Source organism: Canis lupus, chromosome 4 (genome assembly GCF_011100685.1).
Source record: "Canis lupus familiaris isolate Mischka breed German Shepherd chromosome 4, alternate assembly UU_Cfam_GSD_1.0, whole genome shotgun sequence".
In the NCBI taxonomy this organism is placed as follows: domain Eukaryota; kingdom Metazoa; phylum Chordata; class Mammalia; order Carnivora; family Canidae; genus Canis; species Canis lupus.
The window spans coordinates 21,969,820-21,992,593 of NC_049225.1; the positions used below are offsets into that span (position 1 = coordinate 21,969,820).

General features: G+C 53.4%; 1 protein-coding gene across 2 annotated transcripts in view; it reads right to left on the reverse strand.

Moving 5' to 3' along the window:
- LRRC20 (leucine rich repeat containing 20) overlaps positions 1-22,774 on the reverse strand; it is an 84,954-nt gene that overhangs the window by 13,197 nt on the left and 48,983 nt on the right. For both annotated transcript variants that reach the window (XM_038534211.1, XM_038534212.1), the window contains one exon: positions 14,821-14,988. In XM_038534211.1, the coding sequence (XP_038390139.1) occupies positions 14,821-14,988 (168 nt within the window). The remainder of the gene's footprint in view (positions 1-14,820; positions 14,989-22,774) is intronic.

Consider the following 22,774-nt stretch of genomic DNA (forward strand, 5'->3'; position numbering starts at 1 on the left):
CACAGCACATTCAAGAGTTGGGGCCCTTGCCCCAGCCTGACTCGCTCTGTGCCCATCTGCCAGTCGGAACCAGGTGTCTGTGCACCAAGGTTGTGATAGGTCACAGGCCCATTAGCACCAGTCAGTCAATTCAGAAAATGAGAAAACACTGATGTGCAAAACCAAAACCACCCATGTCCCACCATCTAGAATCAACCACTGGCAGTGTGCTGGCATATGGTCTTCCCGACTTAGCAATCTGCATGTGTGCCTTGGTGCATCTAGATTTGAAAAATGGCCTCCTTGATTCTATGCCATCATGGGCTTTTCTCAGTGATGTATCATAAATATCTTTTCAGGCTGGAAGTCCAACATTTTCATGACTGGGTCGTAGCCCATGGTATCCAGAGGAACATTCAGGTTTCCAATTTTCACTATGACAGATGATGAGAGGCGGAGTCCACCAGGCTCTGGGGTCACTTCATCTCTCAGCCTGTGACTGCAGAATGTAGGATGGGAACTTCTAGAATCCTTTAATGAAGCCAGAGTAATGCTCCTCCAACTTTCTCAGGGCCCCAACTGCATGATTATGATGGTGATGAACTTCCACAGTGAGGCCACACAGAAGCCCATGGTGGAGAAGAAGACCCCCCAATCTGAGCTGGACACCATGAATGCAGGATGGATGGGGGCACAGTCCACTGCATCATCCTGTCCCCTCGAGGCTGCAGCTGGGGACCCCATACCCTGCCTGACCCTCCTCACACTGCAGACAGCCAGCCCAGGCTCTTGCCTATGTCTGGAAGCTTCAAGTAATCAATAGTAGAATCAGAGTGGGCAGTATTTAGAGGAAATTACTTCCCTGAGGTCGGCTTGACCTTATCTACCTCACTCGTCATTAGCACTACTGCCTAGCAAACCTGTTTTGTGCCAGTGGGATCTCTGGAGACAGGATGATCAAACGATCACTCCAGAGCACTAGTCTTCACACGTGGTGCCCATAGTCTAAAAAGACCCTGAGAAGAGGAGGGGTCTGGGCCCAGGGAAGTGGTAAAGGAGACTGAGGGAGCCTCCCAGCACAGAAGCCAGCAGAGACCAGCTCTCTGATTTCTGCTTTGGGTGGGGCCAAGCCCCATGACCTCTAAGGTCCCTTCTGGAATTAGGGTCTGAGGCTCCCCACCCTGGTGGCCCAGGATGCAAGTTGTCTGGCTTCCCTGGCAACACCATGGCGCCCCATACCCTGCTGCAGGCTGGAGTGCACTAGAGAGTTTCCATGCAGCTGGCTGTCCCACCTCTGACCTGGGCAATCTCCTATGGCCAGAATTCTTGGTTTTGCAGGACTCTGGGGAGTGTGGAATCTGCACCTTTGGGACACCTCACAATGGCACCTGGAGTGCTGGATAACGATGCAGGGGTAGCGCCCCAGGCCTGCTGCCTGAGGTTTGTGGACCTCTCCAGGTGACTGGACACACAGTCGAGAATCCAGGCTGTCCCCATCCCTCAGGCTTGATGCAACACTTGGTGCCTGGAAACCTAACCAGCCAAGATCAAGGATGCTGTGCTAAGCTGAGCTGAGCTTCATGTCACCACTCAAAATGCCACAAGAGACAAGCAGACAAACTATGGTAACCTAGCAGGACAGAGAATCATGCCTATAATAGGAAAGCTCCTGGGGCACACTCATTCACATCCCTCACTCATGGCTGGGTCTGTCACTCTCGAAGGCTTGGAAGGAGCCAGGCGGGGGCAGTGGCTGAGCCTTCCCTACCCCACGGAGCCCCACACTGGGGGTGTGAGGTGGGGAGGGTGGGGCAGGAAGGACATGGAAGTAGCCCTTGCCTTTGGGAGGCACAGAGGACAAGGCATGCCCCTCATAATCCTGCAAGCTGAGTCCCACGGCCCTCGGCCCTCGGGGAAGACTGGATCAGCAAGCCCCCTGCTGAAAGAGAGTCCATGGGGGTGGGGGGAGCAGACAGGGTAAAGACCCGGTCCTTAACCTCTGATCTGCCATTTCAAGTTGTACAACCTAGGGGCACCTGGGTGGCTCAGTGGTTGAGCATCTGCCTTTGGCTCAGGTCATGATCCCAGGGTCCTGGGATCGAGTCCCGCATTGGGCTCCCTGCAGGAAGTCTGCTTCTCCCTCTGCCTCTGTCTCTCTGTGTCTCATGAAAAAAAAAAAAAAAAAAAAAAAAAAAGTTGTGCAACCTCAGGCAGGCCCCTTAACCTCCCTGGAGCTCCACCTTTCATCTTTCAAGGGGTCCTCTGCCTCACGGAGACACAGGGGCCATTACGGAGGGGCCGTGAGGTGCACCCCTAAGGAGGACAGGGATACCAAGCTGTGGAGAGTGCAGCGGGCGTCCCAGTGAGAGGACAGGGAGTGCAGAGTGTTAAGAATCCACGACTGGAACAGCAGATGGTGGCTACCTTGGTGGTGGTGAGCACAGCGTAACGTGTAGATGTGTGCATTCGCTATGTTGTACACCTGGAACTAAGGTCCTATAGTGCGTCAACTGTACTCCAAAAAAAAAGAAAGAAAAAAAGAAAATCCGTTAATGAACCTAGAGACACTTTTTTCCGCCCTTCACTACAAGCTTCCAGGAAAGGGACGCCTGGGTGGCTCAGAGGATGAGCTCCCGCCTTGGGCCCAGGGTGTGACCCCGGGGACCCGGGATCGAGTCCCGCATCGGGCTCCCTGCATGGAGCCTGCTTCTCCCTCCGCCTGTGTCTCTGCCTCTCTCTGTGTCTCTCATGAATAAATAAATAAAATCTTAAAAAGAAAAATTAAAAAAAAAAAAAAAGCTTCCAGGAAAGAAGAACAAAGGAGGAGAAAAGTGCCTGCCGAGAGCCCTCCTTGCCATGTCCGGGTTGGCCAGCAAAGGTGGGCTGCCAGGCGCCTCCTGCAGCGCGTCCTCAGGCCAGGCTGATGGGCAAAGACGATCATAATAATTTTCTTCATAAATGACTCAGCCTCGCTGGCTGCTCCGGAGACAGCTAAAAAAGTAAATGAAATTGCCTGGCCCTTGCCTGGCATTTATCTTCCCAGTCAGATTTCCGGTGGTCTCTGCACCCCCCCCCCCCATCCCCGTGCCTATCCTTCCTCCCTGCTGAAGTCCCTACTCTCCCCCCACGGCCCCCTCACTGGGCCCCCGGAAGGCGCCTCCTGAGCCCCCACCCGGCCCCCAGCGAGGTCTGGGGCGTGGGGGCGGGTCATGGGACTTGCAGATGGAAAAGTGATCACCTCCCCTAAAGGTTCTTCTCCCTGGGGTGGGGGACAGAAGTGAGAGTGGCACCTTGGAAAATCCTCCTCTGTGCCTGCAAACTGAGGTTGCCAGGCCTAACTCTACAAAACTTCCTGCTCAGATTTCCGACCACTGTCAGAACTAAGACTTCCCTTACTGTCGGAAAAATAAGAAGCAAGGCTCTGAAGATAACCACCAGGTAGGAATGAGCTCTGCAGCCTCCCCTACCCCCGCCCCCAGGGAAACCAGCTTCTGGGAAACAAAACTTGGGTTGAAGGTGGTAGTTGGGGCAGCCCGGGTGGCTCAGTACTTTAGCGCCACCTTCAGCCCAGGGTGTGATCCTAGAGACCCGGGATCGAGTCCCGCGTCGGGCTCCCTGCATGGAGCCTGCTTTTCCCTCTGCCTGTATCTGCCCCCCTCTCTCTCTGTGTCTCTCATGAATACATAAATAAAATATTTTTTTCTTCTTCTTTTTTTTTTTTTTTTATGATAGTCACAGAGAGAGGGAGAGAGAGAGAGAGGCAGAGACACAGGCAGAGGGAGAAGCAGGCTCCATGCACCGGGAGCCCGACGTGGGATTCGATCCCGGGTCTCCAGGATCGCGCCCTGGGCCAAAGGCAGGCGCCAAACCGCTGCACCACCCAGGGATCCCCATAAAATATTTTTTTAAAAAAGAAGGTGGGAGTTGGGGAGAGTGGTCAGGATGCTAATGACAGCAAGGAGGTGGAGAGAGCTGAGCCAGCGGCGTGCAGCCTAACAGCTCACAATCTACTCCCGGAGGAGGAAAATATCCCACATATCCCATGTGTAGCATCTGCTGATGCTTTGTGGTGCAAATACTCCCACCAGGGCCAATTTCCAGCTACTAACCTGACTGAGCACCCCAGCAGGCCAGTGGGGAGCCGAGCTGAGTAGCCCACCCCAGCAGGACTGCAGGCTCCTGCATGAAAGGTGCTGGTGCTCAGTCCAACTCCACACTTAAACTAGGATTCTCTGGCATAAACTTGTGCTCTGGGCACCAGCCCACTGTTTTATCACCCCTATGTTCTCAGTTGCTTTTGGCTTCTAGAAGTTCCTTGAGAAAATGTTAGGTAAGCTTGCTGTGCTACAGGGAGGAGAGAGGATTTTGTGGGCACTTTGGCAGCAGAGCACCATGCCCAGGGTCCAGTAGGGTCAGTGTAAAAGGGGAGTCCCAAGGGAAAGATGCAAGTCCACAGAGCTCACTCCTGCCACCCTTCCAGCCAAGTGTCTGCTGTCATGGCCAGGCTGTTGCTTTTCTCATCCTGATAAAGCTACAGACACACATAGCAGACAGACGCTGGGAAGAAGAGGAAAGTTACAGCTTCTTCAGGATGGAATGCTGGTGTTGCTGGAAGGTCTGGGTCTAGCTCAATGGTTCTTTTCTTTTTTAAGATTTTATTTATTTATTTGACAGAGACAGCACAAACAGAGGGAGCGACAGGCAGAGGGAGAGGGAGAAGCAGACTCCCTGTGGAGCAGGGAGCCCGGTGTGGCACTGGATCCCAGGACCCCGAGATCATGATCTGAGCTAAAGGCAGACACTGAACCAACTGAGCCACTCAGGCGCCCCTAGCTCAATGGTTCTATCACGCCTGCTCTTTCGAACCATCTGGGGAGTTTAAAAAATCAAAATCTACCATCAGAGATTCTGATTTAATTGGCATGGAGTGTCGTCTGGACACGAGGGCTTTTAAAAGCTCTCCAAATGATTTGAATGTACAGCTAGCTTGAGCACTGCCGGTCTTTCCAATGTCGTTTAATGGGAGAATTTGGCAAAAATACGCACATAGCACTTCCATCCTGGGATGCTGCCCACCTGTTCTGCTCTGTGAGGGAGAGCTGTCAGGAGCGAGGCAGATGGCCCACGTGGCCTAGGGAATCCTGCCTCACTACCTAATACCCTTCTCTCCACCCCACGGGAGCTTCCTTCCAACTAAAGTTATTTGCTTCCACTGTGACTTCATTGTGGCTTTTTTTTTAAAGATTTATTTATTTATTTATTCATGAGACACACACACACACACACACACACACACACACACACAGAGGCAGAGACACAGGCAGAGGGAGAAGCAGGCTCCATGCAGGGAGCCCGACGTGGGACTCGATTCTGGGACTCCAGGATCATGCCCTGAGCCAAAGGCAGATGCTCAACCGCTGAGCCACTCGGGTGTCCCTCACTGTGGCTTTCTATCTCTCCACAGCTCTATGCAAAAATCTCTCCCCTACACAAAGTCCCAAAGAGCTGGAGTTCTGGAGCAAGACTGTTTGGGCCTGAACCCTGGCTCTGCCTAGGCAGCGACCTAGACCCATGGCCTTGGCCAAGTCACTCAACTTCCCTGCGCCTCTGTTTCCTTACCTGGGGAGGAGGACGATACCTGCCTTCCAAGGTTGTCATGAGGACTAAACAGGAGCACACTTGAAAAATGCTTAGAGATCAGATGTGAAGTAAATGGTCACTGAGTATCAGCTAGTATTAACGGACCATGCCACGAGCTCCAGGACCCCAGAGAACGTGCTTTGTACATCTCTGTCTCCAGCACAGAGCTTGGCACACAGCAAGCTGTTCAATCAAATGAACCACTGGTGAATGAATGCACATTTCCAATGCCTCGATTTGTGTCTGTACCCCTGCAGGCCTTGTTCCCTGAGTAAGGCACCTGGCAAGGCTGAGCTCTGAGGTTCAGAGCCTAGGGGCTGCTCTCCAGCACTCTGGACAGGGACAGGAGACTGGCTGGAGACTGGCCGGCTGGCTAATGGAGCGTGCAAGTGTTTTATTTTAAACAAACGTCAAATAACTCCTTTCTTGCTGTTTCCCTGTGTGCTACCAACAGAATGCCAAGAGCATCCTGGATAATTGGAGGTTCCGAGTAATCAAGGCTTTACCACACAGTGGTTGGCACAGAGAATGTCATTCCATTTGGGCAGAGACCAAGTGTGTGAGAGGTCTTTTGCCCAGAGACTCACTTGCTCACTCCCTGTGGGCAGACACACATGAGCTCCTTTCCTCCCATGTCAAAGGGGGGCATGTCTAACTTGCACTAATTGCTATTAAAGCCTGTTTGTTTACTGCCAGCCTTTCCGTCATCCAGGCTCCGAGGGCGGTCAGTGCTCCCTGTGTTGTGTGTCTGGTAATTACCTCCCAAGCCGCCTGCCAGCTCGAGGGATGCCTGCACCGACTGCTTGCTACCCATGGCACAGCATGGTACTCTGTTGTGCTGGACAAGGGCATGCCGGGAGAGAGCATGCATCTGCTGTGGCACTCTGGCAGCTGCCATGTGGAGGGCAAGTCATTCTCCCCTGGGTCCTGTGACAGGGCAAGGCTCAGACTGCTACAGGTGGCCGTGCTCAAGAGGAATCCAAACCCAGTGCCCAAGGAGGGGACTGGCTCTGTTTCTCCCCAGATAGGTTTGGAGCTCCAGGTCCAGACTCAGGAGAAAGGTGCCAGGGGTGTGACTTTGGCCTCCCAAACCTGCCAGCCTAGTCAAAATCTTGCCAGGCTTAAAGCTGCACATGGTGATTGCTCCCTTTTCTCAGCTACTAAGTACCTGTCTCAAATATCTTCCTCACCAGAAGCAAGAGTGGTACTGGGAATGGTACAGCAGCCTGCTTCAGGGTGCTGGTGGGGGGTAAGTGGAGTGGATTTCAAGGGACCTGGGTGGGTGCCACAATTCTTTTTTTTTTTTTTAATTTTTTATTTATTTATGATAGTCACACAGAGAGAGAGAGAGAGAGAGAGAGAGAGAGGCAGAGACACAGGCGGAGGGAGAAGCAGGCTCCATGCACCGGGAGCCCGATGTGGGATTCGATCCAGGGTCTCCAGGATCGCGCCCTGGGCCAAAGGCAGGCGCTAAACCGCTGCGCCACCCAGAGATCCTGGGTGCCACAGGGGCTGGCCACTCAGAATCCTCTGGAAGGACAATTTGGGCAAACCTTCCTTGGCTAGTTGAGCCCTGTCCTGGATGCTGTGGTCCACTCCGTAGTCTCTATCCAATTCTTTAGCTAGGTCCCTTGGCTCCTCTGTCCTGGTCCCTGGGTAAGTGCAAGTGGCCCAGCAGGTAGCATGTGGTCAGGACCCCAGGCTGGCTGAATGGCAGGAGGACAAGCAACTGGTGGGGAGCGACCGCAGTGAACCCAGTCAACCCAAAGGATGGAGCCGTCCTCCCCACACTGCAGCAGGGATGAAACGGGTGCACAGAGGTGAGGCGACTTGCTTATGCTAATGATATAAGTGGGGCTTCAGGCCTATGCCTTTCCTGCTAAAAACAGACTCTGCTTTTGCTATCACCACGGGGGGCTCCCCTTCTGTCCAGAGTGAAGACAGGCAGGCAGGCCTGGGAAATTCTAAGAAGCCTTCCCTGCTTGTGGTTCAAGCTGCCTCTTGGGCCCAGAGGAAGTTCGGAAGGCAGCTGGTGAACAGTCCCACTATGCCCCTGCCTGGTCTAAGAGGAGGCAGGGCCTTGCGTCCAGAAGCATTTGCTTTGGCCGAGATTCTCTACTTGCTGCTTCCTCACCCTACTGAGCATTGGTGGGTCTGCAGGGTGGGCAGCAAGCCTGACCTCTCAAAGCCCTTGAGGCCTTGACATAGCCTCTTCCTAGCCTGGCAATTCAGATCACCCAGGATCAGAGCCTAGCTAAACCCCAAGTGGTACATGGTGGAAAATGGAGGAGCTCAAAAGATATAGCCAGCTGATTCCACAGGTTACTTTTACAGCTCTGGACACAGGCCGCTGACTGACGGAGCAGTATGTTGGCATCGGAGGGTTCAAAGCACACCATTTACTCAACCGTGGTCAGGTTAGACCAGCCTCTCCCCAAGCAGAGCCTGGAAGCCTCATGGCGAAGGGTGAGGAGGGCGAGAGGCCGGCTTCTCAGCTCTGACCTGTCTTAGGGGCTGACAGGCCTGTCACAGCAGGCAGCGAGCTACAGGAGGTCTGTCTGCTAACCAGCCTCTAGCGAGCCACCAGCAAATGAGGCCTTGCAGCATGCCCTCTCCCGGAGGAGCTTTCTCTGCAGCTTCAGGGCTCTTTCAAGGGCTGGGCAAGGTAGTGGGCAAAAGCTATTGCTTTGTAACCTGCCAACTTATTGATGGGTGCCTACCAGACAGGTGGCACCTGCACCTGTCACTTCATGTAGCTCTCCTATTGAAGGAGCATGGGATAGGCTTGGGGACACTGAAGATATATAGGCTTGGATGACCAGAGACCTGGGTTAAAATCCTGATTCTATCATGTCCTCGTGCAGGCTGCTTGACCTCTGTGAGCCTCTCTTCTCAGCTGTCAAGTGGTGATCATGCTTCCTATCCAGAAGGGACGCTTAGGCAGGTTAAACAAGATCATGGCAGGAGAGCTATGCTAGGCACCTACAGCAATCAGGTTTTGAAAAGTCTCTGCACTTCTTTTTAGGTCAAATAGAGTATCATTTCCACCTCTGCTTGTCCAGTTTTCTATGTTTAAAACAACATTTTCTGGGCCCTAGTGAAAGAACTAGGGAGACTCCCCTCCCATTCCACCAGAGGGACAAAGGGCTGTGCTGTGGAGAAGGACCAGTCCCGCCCATTCTGCCTCCTCCAGGAAATCCTCCTAGGCCCACCTCCAGGTACTGGAACTGGAGTTCCATCCCAGTACCCGGAACTGGGATGGAACTCCAGCGCATCAGCCTTCTCGCCACACAGGTGAGTTCTGAGAGCACCCAGAGCCTGCAGAACCTCTCACTATGGGTAGAGCCCTCAAAGAGAAACAAAGCCGCATTCCCTCTGCCCCTGTGATACTGATCAATTCATTCTGTGGTACCAGGTGAGGCTGGAACAGCCATGTGAACATCCCAGGAGGGCTATCCTGAGGTCCTGGCATCTGTGCCCCCAGGCTAGGACAGTGGAGGCTGCATTCTGGTGGATCTCTTCTCTTGACAGAGGCCAGAGTGAAGCTGCGGCTCCCTGGAAGGATCTGCCCTCCCTTGCCTGCTGGAGAAGGGCGAGGATGGTACGATACAGGGCCCAGGCACCCTGTGATACACTGGGTCATGGCAGGGGTGTAGGGGACCCCTGGGCCAGCCATGCTCCCTCCAAGTCCCCATGGTGCCCCCATTCCCATCTTTGTATTGCAGGGACAAGGATCCTGTACTGACGGATAAGGGCTGGAGCCATGGTCCAGGTAAACTATACCAAAAGACTGAAGCCCGGGGTAAGGGTCTAACACAGATTCTCAATCAGCACACTGCTGTCTCTGCCTAGGTCGCTTGTTAGAAATGTAGGTTCCTGGGCCCATCCGCAGAGGTTCTGATTCAGTAGGTCTGAAAAGAGAACCTGGGAGGCTTCCTCTCTAGCCAGCACTCCCAGGGGATTGGGATGTGGGATCTGTGGCCTGTACCCTGTGGCATTCTGTGAGGCTTACAGAGCAGTTGTGCTTGGGTGGGAGGGGTGGGACAAGAGAGTAGCCTGCAGCCCGGAGATGCACCTGGTTATTTAGGAAAAGCCCCCCCCCCCCCCCCCCCCCCCCCCCACACACACACACCTCACCAGCACTTCCTAGCCTGCAGTGTGCACAGAAATCACTTGGGGACCTTGCTCAGTTGCAGATTCTGACCCTGGAGGACAGAGGGTAGAGTCTATGGCTCTGCATTTCTAAAAAGCTCCCAGGCGATGCCCATGCTGCTGGTCTGTGGATGAAGCTTTGAGAAGCCATAGCCTCGGCGGGGGCTTCAGCATGGAGCCGTATCACCGGTGGGGGCAGCTTGTTAAAACAAATCGCCTCCTCCCAATTTCTAACTGAGTAAGGGCCTGGGAATGTGCATTTCTTTCTTTCTTTCACCCAGCATGGAGCCCAAGTCAGGGCCCTGAACTCAGGACCCTAAAATCAAGACCTGAGCTGAGATCAGAGTCGGACACTTAACCAACCAAGCCAGCAGGGCGCCCTGTGAAAATACATTTCTAACAAGTTCTCAGGTGCTGCCCCTGAGGCCCTACTTGAGGAGATATGGCCTTCCACGGTAAGAGGCGAAACAGTATGGAGCAGGATGAAATAGCATCCCCATGTGACTTAGCTTTTTCAAAGTGCTATTTATTGTTCTATTAAATTCTTAGCAAGAGCTTGTTTTCCTATGATCTCTGGCTCCCTCTGGAACACTGGGAAAAACCCTGGTGAGTTGAGAGTTATGGAAAATTAATTCCAGATTAACTGAAAGAGTCCCCTGCTTAGCAAAATGAAGTCTCCTAAGTACTTAATTTTCTCCTCACCCCCCACACATTCTGGGATACAGTGAAAGACCATGCAGGATCGAGTTCTAATGAGAACTTCATGTGGCTCCTGCCCAACCTCCTTCAAGTCACATGTGGCAGCTGCCAGGGTGAGAGACCTGGCTTCTGGGTTTTTTCAGAAGATGGGTGATCCAGCATATTGTCATTGTCATTCAGACCAAATACCTCCACCTCCTCTGAAACCCCTCCTGGGCTCTCCTGGGAGCCCCACCTCACAGGGACACATGGCCAACCACAACTATGTCCTGGTAGCTTGTCTCCAGGACGCCTTCCACAGAGGAAGAGGCAGAGGAGTGAGACGTCTTGATCTGTGCTACTTCCCATTCACCTGAACCTGGCCCAGACCCACAGACTGTGGGGTGGGGGGCCAGGGGTGTGTGTGTGTGTGTGTGTGTGTGTGTGTGTGTGTGTGTGGCCACAGGCAGAGAAAACGGTGAGACACAAGGAAGGACTTTCAGACTGCGCATGCAGGCTGGCAGCATGGGTGAGGTGGGATGGGCAGGGATAAACAGGTGGCACTGACCCTGTCGTCTACCTGATTCTATAGTCAGGTGGGTGGCAAGCTCCTCCCCTCAGCCGAGGCCTCCCTGGCCGTCCTCACTCCACCCCCACCAGTCACCAGGAAGGTGCCGAAGGTCGTGGCCATGGATGGAGAAGAGAGGAGGGAAGGATGTATTGTGTGGCTGGCAGTGTGAGCTGGGGGGGGAGGCTAAGGAGCTAGGCTGGCCATGAAAAGACCCCGCATCTCTGCAGGACATCTTAAGGGAGTGGCTTCTGATACTTCTTCATGGTGACCCACCGTAAGAAATACGTTTTACATCACAAACCAGTACATACAGCTGCGCATGTACATAAACCTGAAATGAAAGTCACAAAGCACTAGTACCATGCTACAGGTGTACTTCATCACACACTGGCCTCAACCTTCCCACCTGACTTTGTGACTCATGAGTGGGTCACAGCCGGCAACTGGAAACAATCCGCTGTATTGTGTGTCAGTCATTTCAGAGGGCCTTTGGTGCTTAGGAACTTCTGCTTCACTCAGGTCTCTGAGCACCCGAGGACGTGCTGTAGGGCAGACAGCACGCTAGGTGCTGGGTGGAAGCAGGGGGCAGGGCAGCTCCTGGGATGAGGCTATAGAGATCATGCGCGTGGACCGGACTATCTGTACCAGGAATGGCAATGAGGCCACCAGGGCCACCCGGACACATGACCTGAGGACACTCAGCTATGGGTGAGCACTGAGGTCCAGCAGCAGCACCACCACCTGCTGGCAGCTGGCATCACAGAGCAGACCAAGCGTCCCCAGCTCTGTCAGCCTACGTACCCTATTGAGGGCCCCCTCCTCTGTGAACTGGAGCCCCACTGTGGCCCAGAGTGGAGGAAGATTGGGTGCAGCACTGCTGAGAAGGCAAAAGATGACAGAGCTGTCCTTGCTCTCCCCGCTCCCCCGCCCCCGGATGCTTCCTGAGCCCAGGTTGGGGGCATCCTTAGGGGCTGTCCCTTCAGACTGAGACTCCTTCTGATGCACTTGGGAGCTTGCTTTGGAGCTACTTGTTGTCTTCTCGCTGAACTAAAGCTTTAGAGCAACTCATGCATCTCAGATTTATTTCTCAGAAAAAAGAAAAATGTTTCCAACACCTTCTGTGGGCTCTGAAGGGGAAAAATTAGCCACTCTTAAGACATCCTAAGCTCCTACTACAATTTTCCTAATGAGATTCTACAGGAGATAAGCTACAGCTGGCGACAGGTGCAGAGCTACTTCCATAATGAAGGACGACGCAGTCCTCACCTTCCTCACCATGATCACAGCCCCCTCCGTGCAGCTGGGCTATGAAGGTGAGGGCCCGGCCTGCCATGGCTTCGGGAGTTAGAGGTGATCCAAGTAAGCAGGATGGATCAGGAGAGGCAGAGAATGGAAGAGAGGAGACTCCGGCAAGGGAACAGGTGCTGCCTCCACGTGCCCCTTCTCTCCATGTGGGGCATGTGGGAGGACAGAAGGAGGCCCCAGTGCCCTCGGAAAGCCCTCGTGCAGTGGCGCAGGCCCTGAGATCAATGGGCACTTCTGGGAGCCTCCGTGCACTTGGCAGAAAGCAGGTGCCTCTGCTGCACAGGAGTGGCCCCTGCATCTTGGGATCCCCTGTGCCTGGCCCAGGCTGGCACCAGGAGGCTCTGCTACAGGTGGAACTGGCTGGGAAATAGCCCAGGGGTTGACTGACATCTCTTTCCTGGCTCACCTGGCTAGGTGCACAGCAGACACTTGGCCATGAAGGTGAAGGGAAATCCCTTAGAGCCTAAGTTTCTACAGCTATCAAATGGGCCTTGGGCCTGTGCATGAGCATTCTTGATAAACTGTAAGAGGCTCCCATGTGTCGTTATTGCTGTCCCTCAACAGAAAGGAAGAGATATCTATACAACAGAATGAGTCAAAACAGCGGATGCCTGGGTGGCTCAGTGGTTGAGCGTCTGCCTTCGGCTCCGGGTGATCCTGGGGTCCTGGGATCGAGTCCCACATTGGGCTCCCTGTGAGGGGCCTGCTTCTCCCTCTGCCTATGTCTCTGCCTCTGTGTCTCTCATGAATAAATAAATAAAATATTTTTTTTAAAAAGCTGATCTTTATTTTGGGAACTGTTGCTGTGAAGGGATGTTGTTGGCCTTGGGGAGGGAAGGGATTGGGGGATCTGTCCCCCCTTGTACGCCCCACTTTGTACCGCAGCCAGCATGGAGGGGGCAAAGCTCCCTTCCTGGGTGGGGATTGGGGGAGAACTCCTGTTTAAAAGCTGAGAAGGAGCTGGGGCTCAGACAGGTGACGTGAGTCTACTGAGGCTGCAGTGGGGAGGTGGGGAAGCCAATGGCCGACACTCCTCCTGACCTGCCTGCCCGCAGTTACATGCCCAGCTCTGGTCTTGGTGTCAGCACGTAGTAGCCCCTGCTTGGGAACCGCCCCGTTCGGATAGGCAGCAGGAGGAACTGGCTGCATCAGTAATGGTCTCAAGAATAAGAGGCAGGGGAGGGAAGGCGCAGCAAGGAGGGCCTGGCCGAGAATGAAGGGCTCAGGGCAAGACCCCAGATAGTGAGGGCAGCACGGGAGGGAGAGCCTCGGGGTGAAAAGGCACTTCTGGGCGTGCCTCTTCCAGCTGAAGACAGCACGAGGGCTCAAGTGACAGAGGGGCCAACCCAGGGGCGAGGCACACAGTGATCCTGGGTCAGACAAGAAACCTCATCCAAGGCACCGGCCCGAGTTTGAGAGTCCTGGACGCTTCTATCATCTCCCTGTGCAACCTGATGCATTCTCCTGACCTCTCTGAGCCTTAGTTTACTCATCTGTAAAAAAGTGGATCTCAAGCCTCAGGGGTAAACTGATCCCACGCCCCCTCAGCCAGGGCCAGAGTCCTGCTGGCAGCACTGCTGACAGACGGGATACTCAGCACCCCATGCAGAAGGCAGGCTACTCTCCATCTAGCTCCAAACCACTGGAGAGCCATTGCTTTTAGTCAAATGGCATAATGGCTGTGAAAGCAATTACAAAAATAAAAGCGGCACTGAAGGGGGTTATTATTGGCACTGCCAACATCAGAGGCAACATGAGGGGGCACCAAACAGGGCTGAAGATGCACTTCTGAGGGAGCCAAGGCAGCCGGAGGAGGGGGCCGAGGAGGAGGGGCACAGAGGGGCCCTGCTGAGAGCTGGTTCTCTCTGGGGAGATCCCTGGGCAGCTGGAGAGGATGCTCATGTGGAACTGCCTCAGGAGGAGGAGAGGACCACTCCCTGGGCCTGCCCTTTGCAGAAGGCACTCTGAGCCTACGGTGGGAGACCCCCAGGTTCCCTGGGGGGAGCGTATCTGTGCACTGCGAAGCATGGAGAGGCTGCTCTGGACACGTCTGCCTAGCGGTGCCTAAGTACTAATGGTGAAGGGCTCATGATGAAGGCCAGGGAGGGAGACGGGGTTTGCGGGGGGACTTAGGTGGAAGCAGACATATACTGGGTCCAAACTGGAGAGTCTGGGAGGCAGCCCAGACCGGCAAACAGAGATGCAAGACAGAGCTTGTAAGCCACGGTGGTCTGCTGGCTCAGGGCAGGTGGTGAGGACACTGGGGCCTCCTACCTGCCAGGTGAAGGCAGCTGTCCAGCCCAACCTGCAGCAGGTGGCAGGGCCTCATAATGGCTCCCCTTCCAGGCCCAGTGGCCTGAGCTCCAGGGTCTCCGACCTTGCCAGCATGTCTGTGAAAGTCTGACTGCAGAGCCCCACGTGTGGGCCCCGGGAGACCAGAGGGAGGAATGGCAGATGGCAGGAGGCACGGGGGCCAGAGGGCTGGGGCCACTCACCCACGATGTTGTTCTCTTCCAGGTTGATGGTCTCCAGTGCTGGCAGGGTGGTGAGCTGCTCAGGGAAGTCACGGAACTGGTTCCGGGAGAGGTCGATGGCCTGGAGGTGCCGCAGGGTGCTGACCTCGTTGGGGAGGCGGTGCAGGAAGTTCCCTTCCAGGTGGAGCTCTGCCATATGGGGGGAAGAGAAAAAGGGCTGAGAGGAGGCAACCGACAGATCACAGGGACAGTAGCGCCTGGGCCAGGAAGGCAGCAAGGTCACCCCAGTCATAGGCAGTTCCCCACCTAGGGACACGTTCCATGTATATGCAGGAGGGGGTCCTGCCCCACTATGTCAGCAGGGCTCCCTGCTTTGGGCTCTCCTGCAGAAGCGTGGCCTAGACAAAGGGTCGGAGAGCCTGGCTCCTCCCTCAGACAGGGCATTGACTCTGGGCCTCAATAGGACAGGTCAGGGCGGGCAGTCCCTGCTGCTCAGCTGAGGGTCCTGCTTTCTAGCACTCTCCCTGCTCCTTCTGGGTCACATGTCCCCGCTCCCCTGCTGAACCCCAGCTGGCTGGATGAGCGTGGGGTTGCGCCCTATGGCAGGTGGCTGCTCTGAAAGCCGACTAGAACAGCGACAGAGCTCAGGGGAGAAGGTGAGCTGGGCCCAGTAGTCCCTCTGCTGGGCATGGTGGAAGCTAAGCTGAAATGCTGTGTTTTGGAAAGAGAAGCCAGGGAGCTCTGGGGGGCAGGCAGGAGGGTGGGGTGGGAGCCCTGGGCAGGGAGAGGAATGGCGGGCAGAAACCAAGAGTCAAGGGGGAGGTAGCGTAAAGCAGGGTTGAATAGCGGGGGATCTGGGGCTCCCACTGCCTGCTTCAAACCCCAGCTGTGCTGCCTCAAAGCTGTTCCCTCAGTTATTTAACTGTGTTCATCTCAATTTCCCCATCTGCAAACAGAGACTAATAATACTACTACCTGCCTCGTAGTGCTGGTGGCTGGAGCGGTCACTGTGTCGGCGAGGGTAAAGCACGTGGTGCGGTGCCCCGGCACACAGTAAGCATTCATGCACGCTGCTGTTACCACCACAGCACGGGGTTGTGAACATCAGGGCTATGCAATGTGCTTATTAGCCCATGTCTTGCACACAGTCGGTGCTCAAAAACACTGGGGAAGAACGTAAGGCAGCAGAGGAAGCCAGCTGGCAGCAGCAGAACGGGAAAGCCTGAGATAAAGAGGCTGGGCCAGCAGAGGCCTTGATTCCTGCTGCTTTCCTGGCCCCCATCCACATGCGACCTTGCAGATGTCCTTCACTACATGACGCAGGGGCACCTGGTCACCCTGTCTGACCTGAAGGAAACTGAGGCCCAGAAGTGCCAAGGGACTTGAACGATGACCAGGGCCTGCTTCATGGGCCTGCAACCGGTGCAGTCACATGGGGTCCAAGGCTCAGAGGGGTCCCACACTGGAGACTGAATGTTCTATGCTCCCATTTTAAAAGTCTTAATTCTATCCCAGAATCTGTGTTTTATAAATAGAGCTGGAGTCATGGAGTGTCAGGTCCCTCCTGGTCCTGCCTCCCACTGCCTCCCCAGGACACATTCTCAAGCAGCCTGCTCTCCTGCCCCTGACACTCCAGGACAGGCTGGCCTCCTTCTCTGGAGCTGTGGCAGCTCTCCATCCCCAGCAGGGGCCCAGGCATGAGCATCAGTTGGCCACACATACCCATGGCATCTCAGGTGGAGCATGGTGCCAGCAGTCCCCCCGCACTCCCTGCCCTTGGGCTGGCATCACCAAAGTCTGTCTAGTGGGTGGTGCCTGGAGGCTGAATCTAGGCAATCTCATCCACTCCGACCCAGGTTAGGGCATGTTCTGAGATAGAGGCTTAAAGATCCTTGAGGGATGTCTGGGTGGTTCAGTCAGTTAAGCATCCAACTTTTTTTTTTTTTTTAATATTTTATTTATTTATTCATGAGAGACAGAGACACAGGCAGGAGGAGAAGCAGGCTCCATGCAGAGAGCCCGACGTGGGACTCAATCCCGGGTCTCCAGGATCAGGCCCCGGGCTGAAGGCGGCGCTAAACTGCTGAGCCACCCGGGCTGCCCAGCGTCCAACTTTTGATTTCAGCTCAGGTTGTGATCTTGGAGTTATGGGATCAAGCCCTGCTGTGTCTGGCTCTGTGCTCAGCAGGGAGTCTGCTTGAGGTTCTCTCCTTCTTTCTCTCTCTCTCTCTCTCTCTCTGCTTCCACCCCTGCTCACACATACTCTCTCTAAAATAAACAAATCTTAAAAAAAAAAAAAAAAAAAAATCCTTGAGCTGCCTGCTGCACCTCCCCAGATCCTATCCCTCCCTGGCCAGAGCAGAGTACAGAGCTGTCAGGCCTGAAGGTTCATGCGTGTGTGCCCTGCATCATGGGGACAGAGAAACCCTAGGACTTCTGAGAAGCTGCACTTCCTTCCCTCTGTCCAACCTTCACGAGCCTGGCTTGAATTTGTCCCGGCCCACTCAAGGCACCCTCGAGAAGCAGGCCGCAAAACACGAATTGTGTGATTTCTTAATACAAATGAGTTAAATGCTCTGATACTTGCATCTCAAGCTGGCCTGGTATGGTATAAAGATGAAAGGTAAAATTCACACTAATAATTTTTTAACACTAATAATTTAAAATAAAGTGTTAATTTCTCCTTACTCAGAAAGACCTTAAACAGCAAATGTAAAGTACCATGACACCCTGAGAGCGACCTCGAGGGAAAAAGGGAAACACTTATGTCCCTTTAATGGCACTGTTCTCCTGTTTTTTTAAAGATTTTATTTATTTATTCATGAGAGACAGAGGCAGAGGGAGAAGCAGGCTCTGTGCAGGGAGCCCGATGTGGGACTCGATCCTGGGACCCCAGGATCACATCCTGGGCCGAAGGCAGGCACTAAACTGCTGAACCACCAAGGGATCCCCTGTTCTCCTGGTTTTTGAATGAAGATCCTGCATTTTCATTCTGCGCTGGCTGGCCCTGCTCCTCCCTTGGGCCCTCCAGGATGCAGCCCTGAGCTGCGGGAGGTGAGCTGCTCTCAGGTGAGACAGGGTTCAGCAGGGAAGGTAGACCTGTCCCTATGTACTCTCTCTACCCACATGCCTGGGTGCCAACCACACCTGGGCCCCTGTTCCACCATGCCGGGGCTCTGGTGGGACAGGAACTGCATCTGACTGACTTGTTCCCAACAGCCACCCCTCCAGCAAACACTGGATGAATAGTGACTCTTCCCACCCCCCAACCCAGGAGGCAAACAGATAATGTGTGTGTGCGGGGGCTGGCTTGTCTGCCTCTCATTCTCCCACCTTCAGGGACATCCTGAACCCAAAGCTCCATCAGCAGAACCACCGCTTGTTCCCCCACCAAACCCAGTCCCCCCATCCCCCCAGCAGCCAGGTTCTTAGACAGCCATGTCTTAAACCAGGAACTGTCCCCATCCAGATCACACTTACAAGGCCACCATATTGGAAGGGATGCTGGCCAGCGTTCAGTCCGGTGCTTCCCAGGTATGCCTTTGCCAGACACTCTGAGCGTGCTGCTGCCTCAGAGTCTTTGCATTTGGAGTTCTCTCTTTCTAGCATGCTCTTGACCAGTATATTTCCAGTGAGTGTCCTTGCTCAAATGTCACCCTGTCTAACCTAACACGCAGGCCTGTTTGGAAACCAGCTGTCTCCCCCATGACAGTGGGGGCTTTGCTCTGCCGTGGAAAGGTGCCCACAGCACAGTACACGCAGAGGATTGATTCAGTATTGGATGAGACTGTGAATAAATAAACAAATGAATCTGAGTATCACCCTCACAGTTTTGCCAAACTTCTGTTCCACATATACACTGTTTTTCCTTAAATTAGGTTGTTCTTTTTTATTACATAAAAATGGAAAAAGTTATTACTTTCCATAAGAATAATATTCAATTTTCACTGGACGCTGTTGCCAGATGAGGAATCTGGGCCCCAGGTGCATTTACACAGCGGATGGGGGTGTAGAGGGCACATTCCAGGCAGAAGGCTCCTCCTGGAGGCTCTCAGAAGCCACTTGCCTAGAATGGACATTTGTTCTCAGATGAAAATTGGCCCAATTTTCCTGGCTGTTCGGTTCCTATTTGGTACATTTCCCTGAGCCCTTGTTTTCTTTCTTTCCTTTTTATTTATTTATTTATTTATTTATTTATTTATTTATTTATTTATTTGAGGGAGAGAAAGAGAAATTGAGATGGAGTGTACAAGTAGGAGAGGGAAAAGCAGACTCCTTGCTGAGCAGGGAGCCTGACATGGGGCTCAATCACAGGACCCCAAGATCATGACCTGAGCTGAAGGCAGACGCTTAACTGACTAAGCCATTCAGGTGCCTCCTCTCATTTTCTAACAATGTGCCTGCTGTGTTCTGTGTGGTCTGGCTGCTGCCACGCCCCCAAATCCCCAGTTCACAGGCCATCTGCCAGTGGGGCTTGCAATGGGCCACTTAGGGAGCCAGTCTGGCCTCCACGGGGCAGCTGCTGGTGATTAACAGGGCAGTTCTGAGGGTATAACTCCATCTGCTGAGCTTTGTGGCAGGTGCCAGATGGTGTTATAGACAGGGAGGTAGCCAACATCCTCAACTGTCCTCAGGTTTGTTTTCATTCCCAAAGTCAAGAATGTCAACTCTGGGAAGGCTTCCTCACACTTGGGTGCTGGATCCTCCCCTCCTGAGACCTGCCACATTCCCCCCAGCAGATCTCGCCTGCTGGGTTACACAGATGAGATTGGGGTAACGCCCCGCATAGACGGGGAGGCCCTTCAGCAACCCCCACCCCCCGCCATGGCTTGGGGTGAGAGACCATTTGGTACGGGTGTGACAAAGCCAGGTTCTGGGGCCTGGTATCTGCAGATTCAGAGTCAGACCTGCCACTTCCTGACTATGTGACTTTGGGCAAATTGTTCATCTTTGCCTCAGTTTCTTCATCTGTTAAGATGAAGACAGTACTAGACTCTTCTATAGGATGGCTGTGGATTTCAGTGCATTAATACACGAAAAAGGCTTTGAACAGCACTAGCCACACAGTAAGTACTGTGTAAGTACGTGAGATAGACAGAAGAACAGGAAGACAGATACAGCAAACCAGGTCAGGCACCCGGTAAATGGAGGAATCCAGATAGGAAGGAATTAGCTGCTAGGTTTGTATTTTTAACCACTTTAACTTGGGCTTAGAAGAAAATGTTCTTTGCCTGAAGCTACAGTGAACACAAGACCGTCCTCTACTGCTTTGGATAGCCTCGCGGAATCCTGAGGCTTTTGGGGAGCAGGTGTCTGCAGCAACGAGCAGTGGAGAGTCGAGAAGCAAGGCCCCAGCATCACAGCGGCATAGCATGTGAGCTTGCTGACCTTGCTGCCACCTGCTGACCCTATTCCCTGACACCCCAGGGCCAGAACCCACAGTGGGGGGTGGTGGCGACTGGGGTAACTGGTGCAGGGTGTGGGGAAGAGAATCTCCCCTTCTTGGTTTTGTTATCCTCAATTTTTGACATGTTTTAAATCACTATATATACAAAATTTTTTTTAAAGAACCTTTTATGAAACCATTTTAGGCCTGAGTCTAATGACAGTCCCAAAGTGGCTCAGAAATGCAAAAGCATCCAGTGCGACAGACAACTTCTGAGAGCCTCTGAGGAGCTTGCCTCTATGTGCAGCCTGAATAGTCAGGGCCAATGGGATCACGAAAGCTGACAGGAGGGTGCTCCCTGGGAGGGGGGTGTCTCAGAGGCCTGCTCCGAGCATAGGGGGCTCTGAGGGAGCATCCCTGACTAGCAGGAGCCTCACCTGCCTGCCGTTCTGCTGCTCAGGGCAGGAACAACCTGCCATCAGTCAGCTCAGGGATGGTGGAGTCAGGCCATCTAGTCTGGGAAAGTGAGCTGCAAGAAGGCTCTGCCCAGTGCCCTGAACACAAAACCCGAGGGTCATGGCCAGTCTGGGAAGCCCTCAACATCATTCCCCCTGCTCAGGGTAGCAGATTAGATGTCATTCCTGAGGCTGGTGTAGGGGCCATGACATCCTTGAACAGAGATACCCAGAATGACCAGAGGGGCCTTCTTTCCTGTACCTCAAATAGGCTTGCCTTGTAGGCTGTTGGCACCTGCTGCTTACATCCAGGGTGGGGGTGATCATACTGAGGATGGGGAGTGGGTGCATGTGTGGCCTGGCTCCAAAGTCTCACAGACACAGTCCAGACCAACGGGGCACTGCTTTTATACTGTGGGTAACAGGTACCACTGGGTCAGAAAGAGAGGGCAGGGGCCAAGGAACAGCAAATGGGGAACCAGGTAGAGCTGGCCATGGAGGCATGAGAACCCCAGGCAGCAGGTGGGCAGCGTTCGCAAGACCCAGTGACAAGGACAGTGATGCTCTGGGGAAGGTCCATGAAACGTGTTAGAACAGGTCCCAGCTGAGCTCCAAGGAAAAAGACTGAAGCCAAGTTACCAAACTAGGACAAGGCCAGACCAGAACCCTTAAGGGTTTGGATCAGTGAGGTTCATCCTTGTATCCCACCCGGGTGCCCAGCACAAGGCCTGACACAGAGAGGGCGCTGGGGAAAGCCTTGACAAATAAGGAACCAGTGGATTGCCATAGGCTAATGTGACCACAAATGCCACAAATTCTTCCCGCTGCTCCCAGCCTGGCACGGGCTAACCCTGCATTATGCATGGGGTGCATGAATGTGAGTAATTAGTCTCTGATTTGATAGAAATGAGTGTTGCCCTTTCCCAGAATGGGGTCCAACCAAATGGAGTCAAAATGGAAAGTCATGAGGGTTAAAAGAGCTTAGGAAGAAGAGCCTGCTGTTGAGTGGTTCTTGAGCAAACCTTTCTGGAGGCAGGAATGCCCTGCTGGACTTTTACTTTTTAATTAACTATGCTGGGTGACAGAGCAGTCTTGGCCTTCTGATACCTGGGGCCTCGACATGTAGGGACTTGGCATTTTGTAAATCTTGTAAGAGTAAGCTTTTCCCGGGTCTGTCAGGCTTTGAGACTCTCCAATCTCAGAGCAACCACCCTCTGCAATAGATTCTACTTATGAATCCTTCGCCCACCCTTTTGGAGACAGCCCATGGTGTTTTGGAGCTAGACAGATCCAGTGTCAGATTTTAGCTGCCCCACTTTGCTAGCTGTGTTTCGTTGGGCAAATACTGAACCTGAGTCCTTTCTTTCATCTCTTGAGAGAGAGAGAGAGAGAGAGAGAAAGAGATGAGGGGCACCTGGGTGGCTCAGTTAAGTGACTGCTTTTGGCTAAGGTCATGATCCCCAGGTCCTGGGATAGACCCCCACATCGGGCTCCCTGCTCAGTGGGGAGTCTGCTTTGGCATCTCCCTCTATCTCTCCCCTCTGCTCATGTGCTTGCTCTCTTACTCTCTCTCAAATAAATAAATAAATAAATAAATAAATAAATATCTTTTTAAAAATAATGAATTAAAAAAGAGCTGATAAAACTCACCTCTGATGTGCTAGGAAAATTGAAGGAGATGATATGTCTATTGTGCCTGGCATATAGTAGGTGCTCAAATATTTAACTCTGTCCTTTCCTAAGGTATAGGAAAGAAAAATGACATAAATCATTTCACAGTCAAGTAAACCTACATCGTAGAAGCGTGGTAGCCTGTTGCCCTGGGTGACCAGGAACTGGAGAAAGCAGGGGTTGGATTAGGGGCAGGTCTTAGCATTCACTGAGCCATAAGCACTGTTGGGTAGTTCCAGGCTCGGCTCAAGGAATGTGTATTGAGCATTACGAGAAGAGGGGGGCTCCTGTCCTCCTGTTCCTCCCCCAGCCCGAAGAGGAGGGGCTGTGATCCTGCAAAAGCCTCTGGATGTGTTCATTCTAAGAGCATGTGAGGGAAGGAGATATGCAGAGCCCTTGAGTCATAGCTGGAGAAAGACAGAGATATAGAGAAAAGCTAAACAGCAGGAAAGGGACCTGGCAG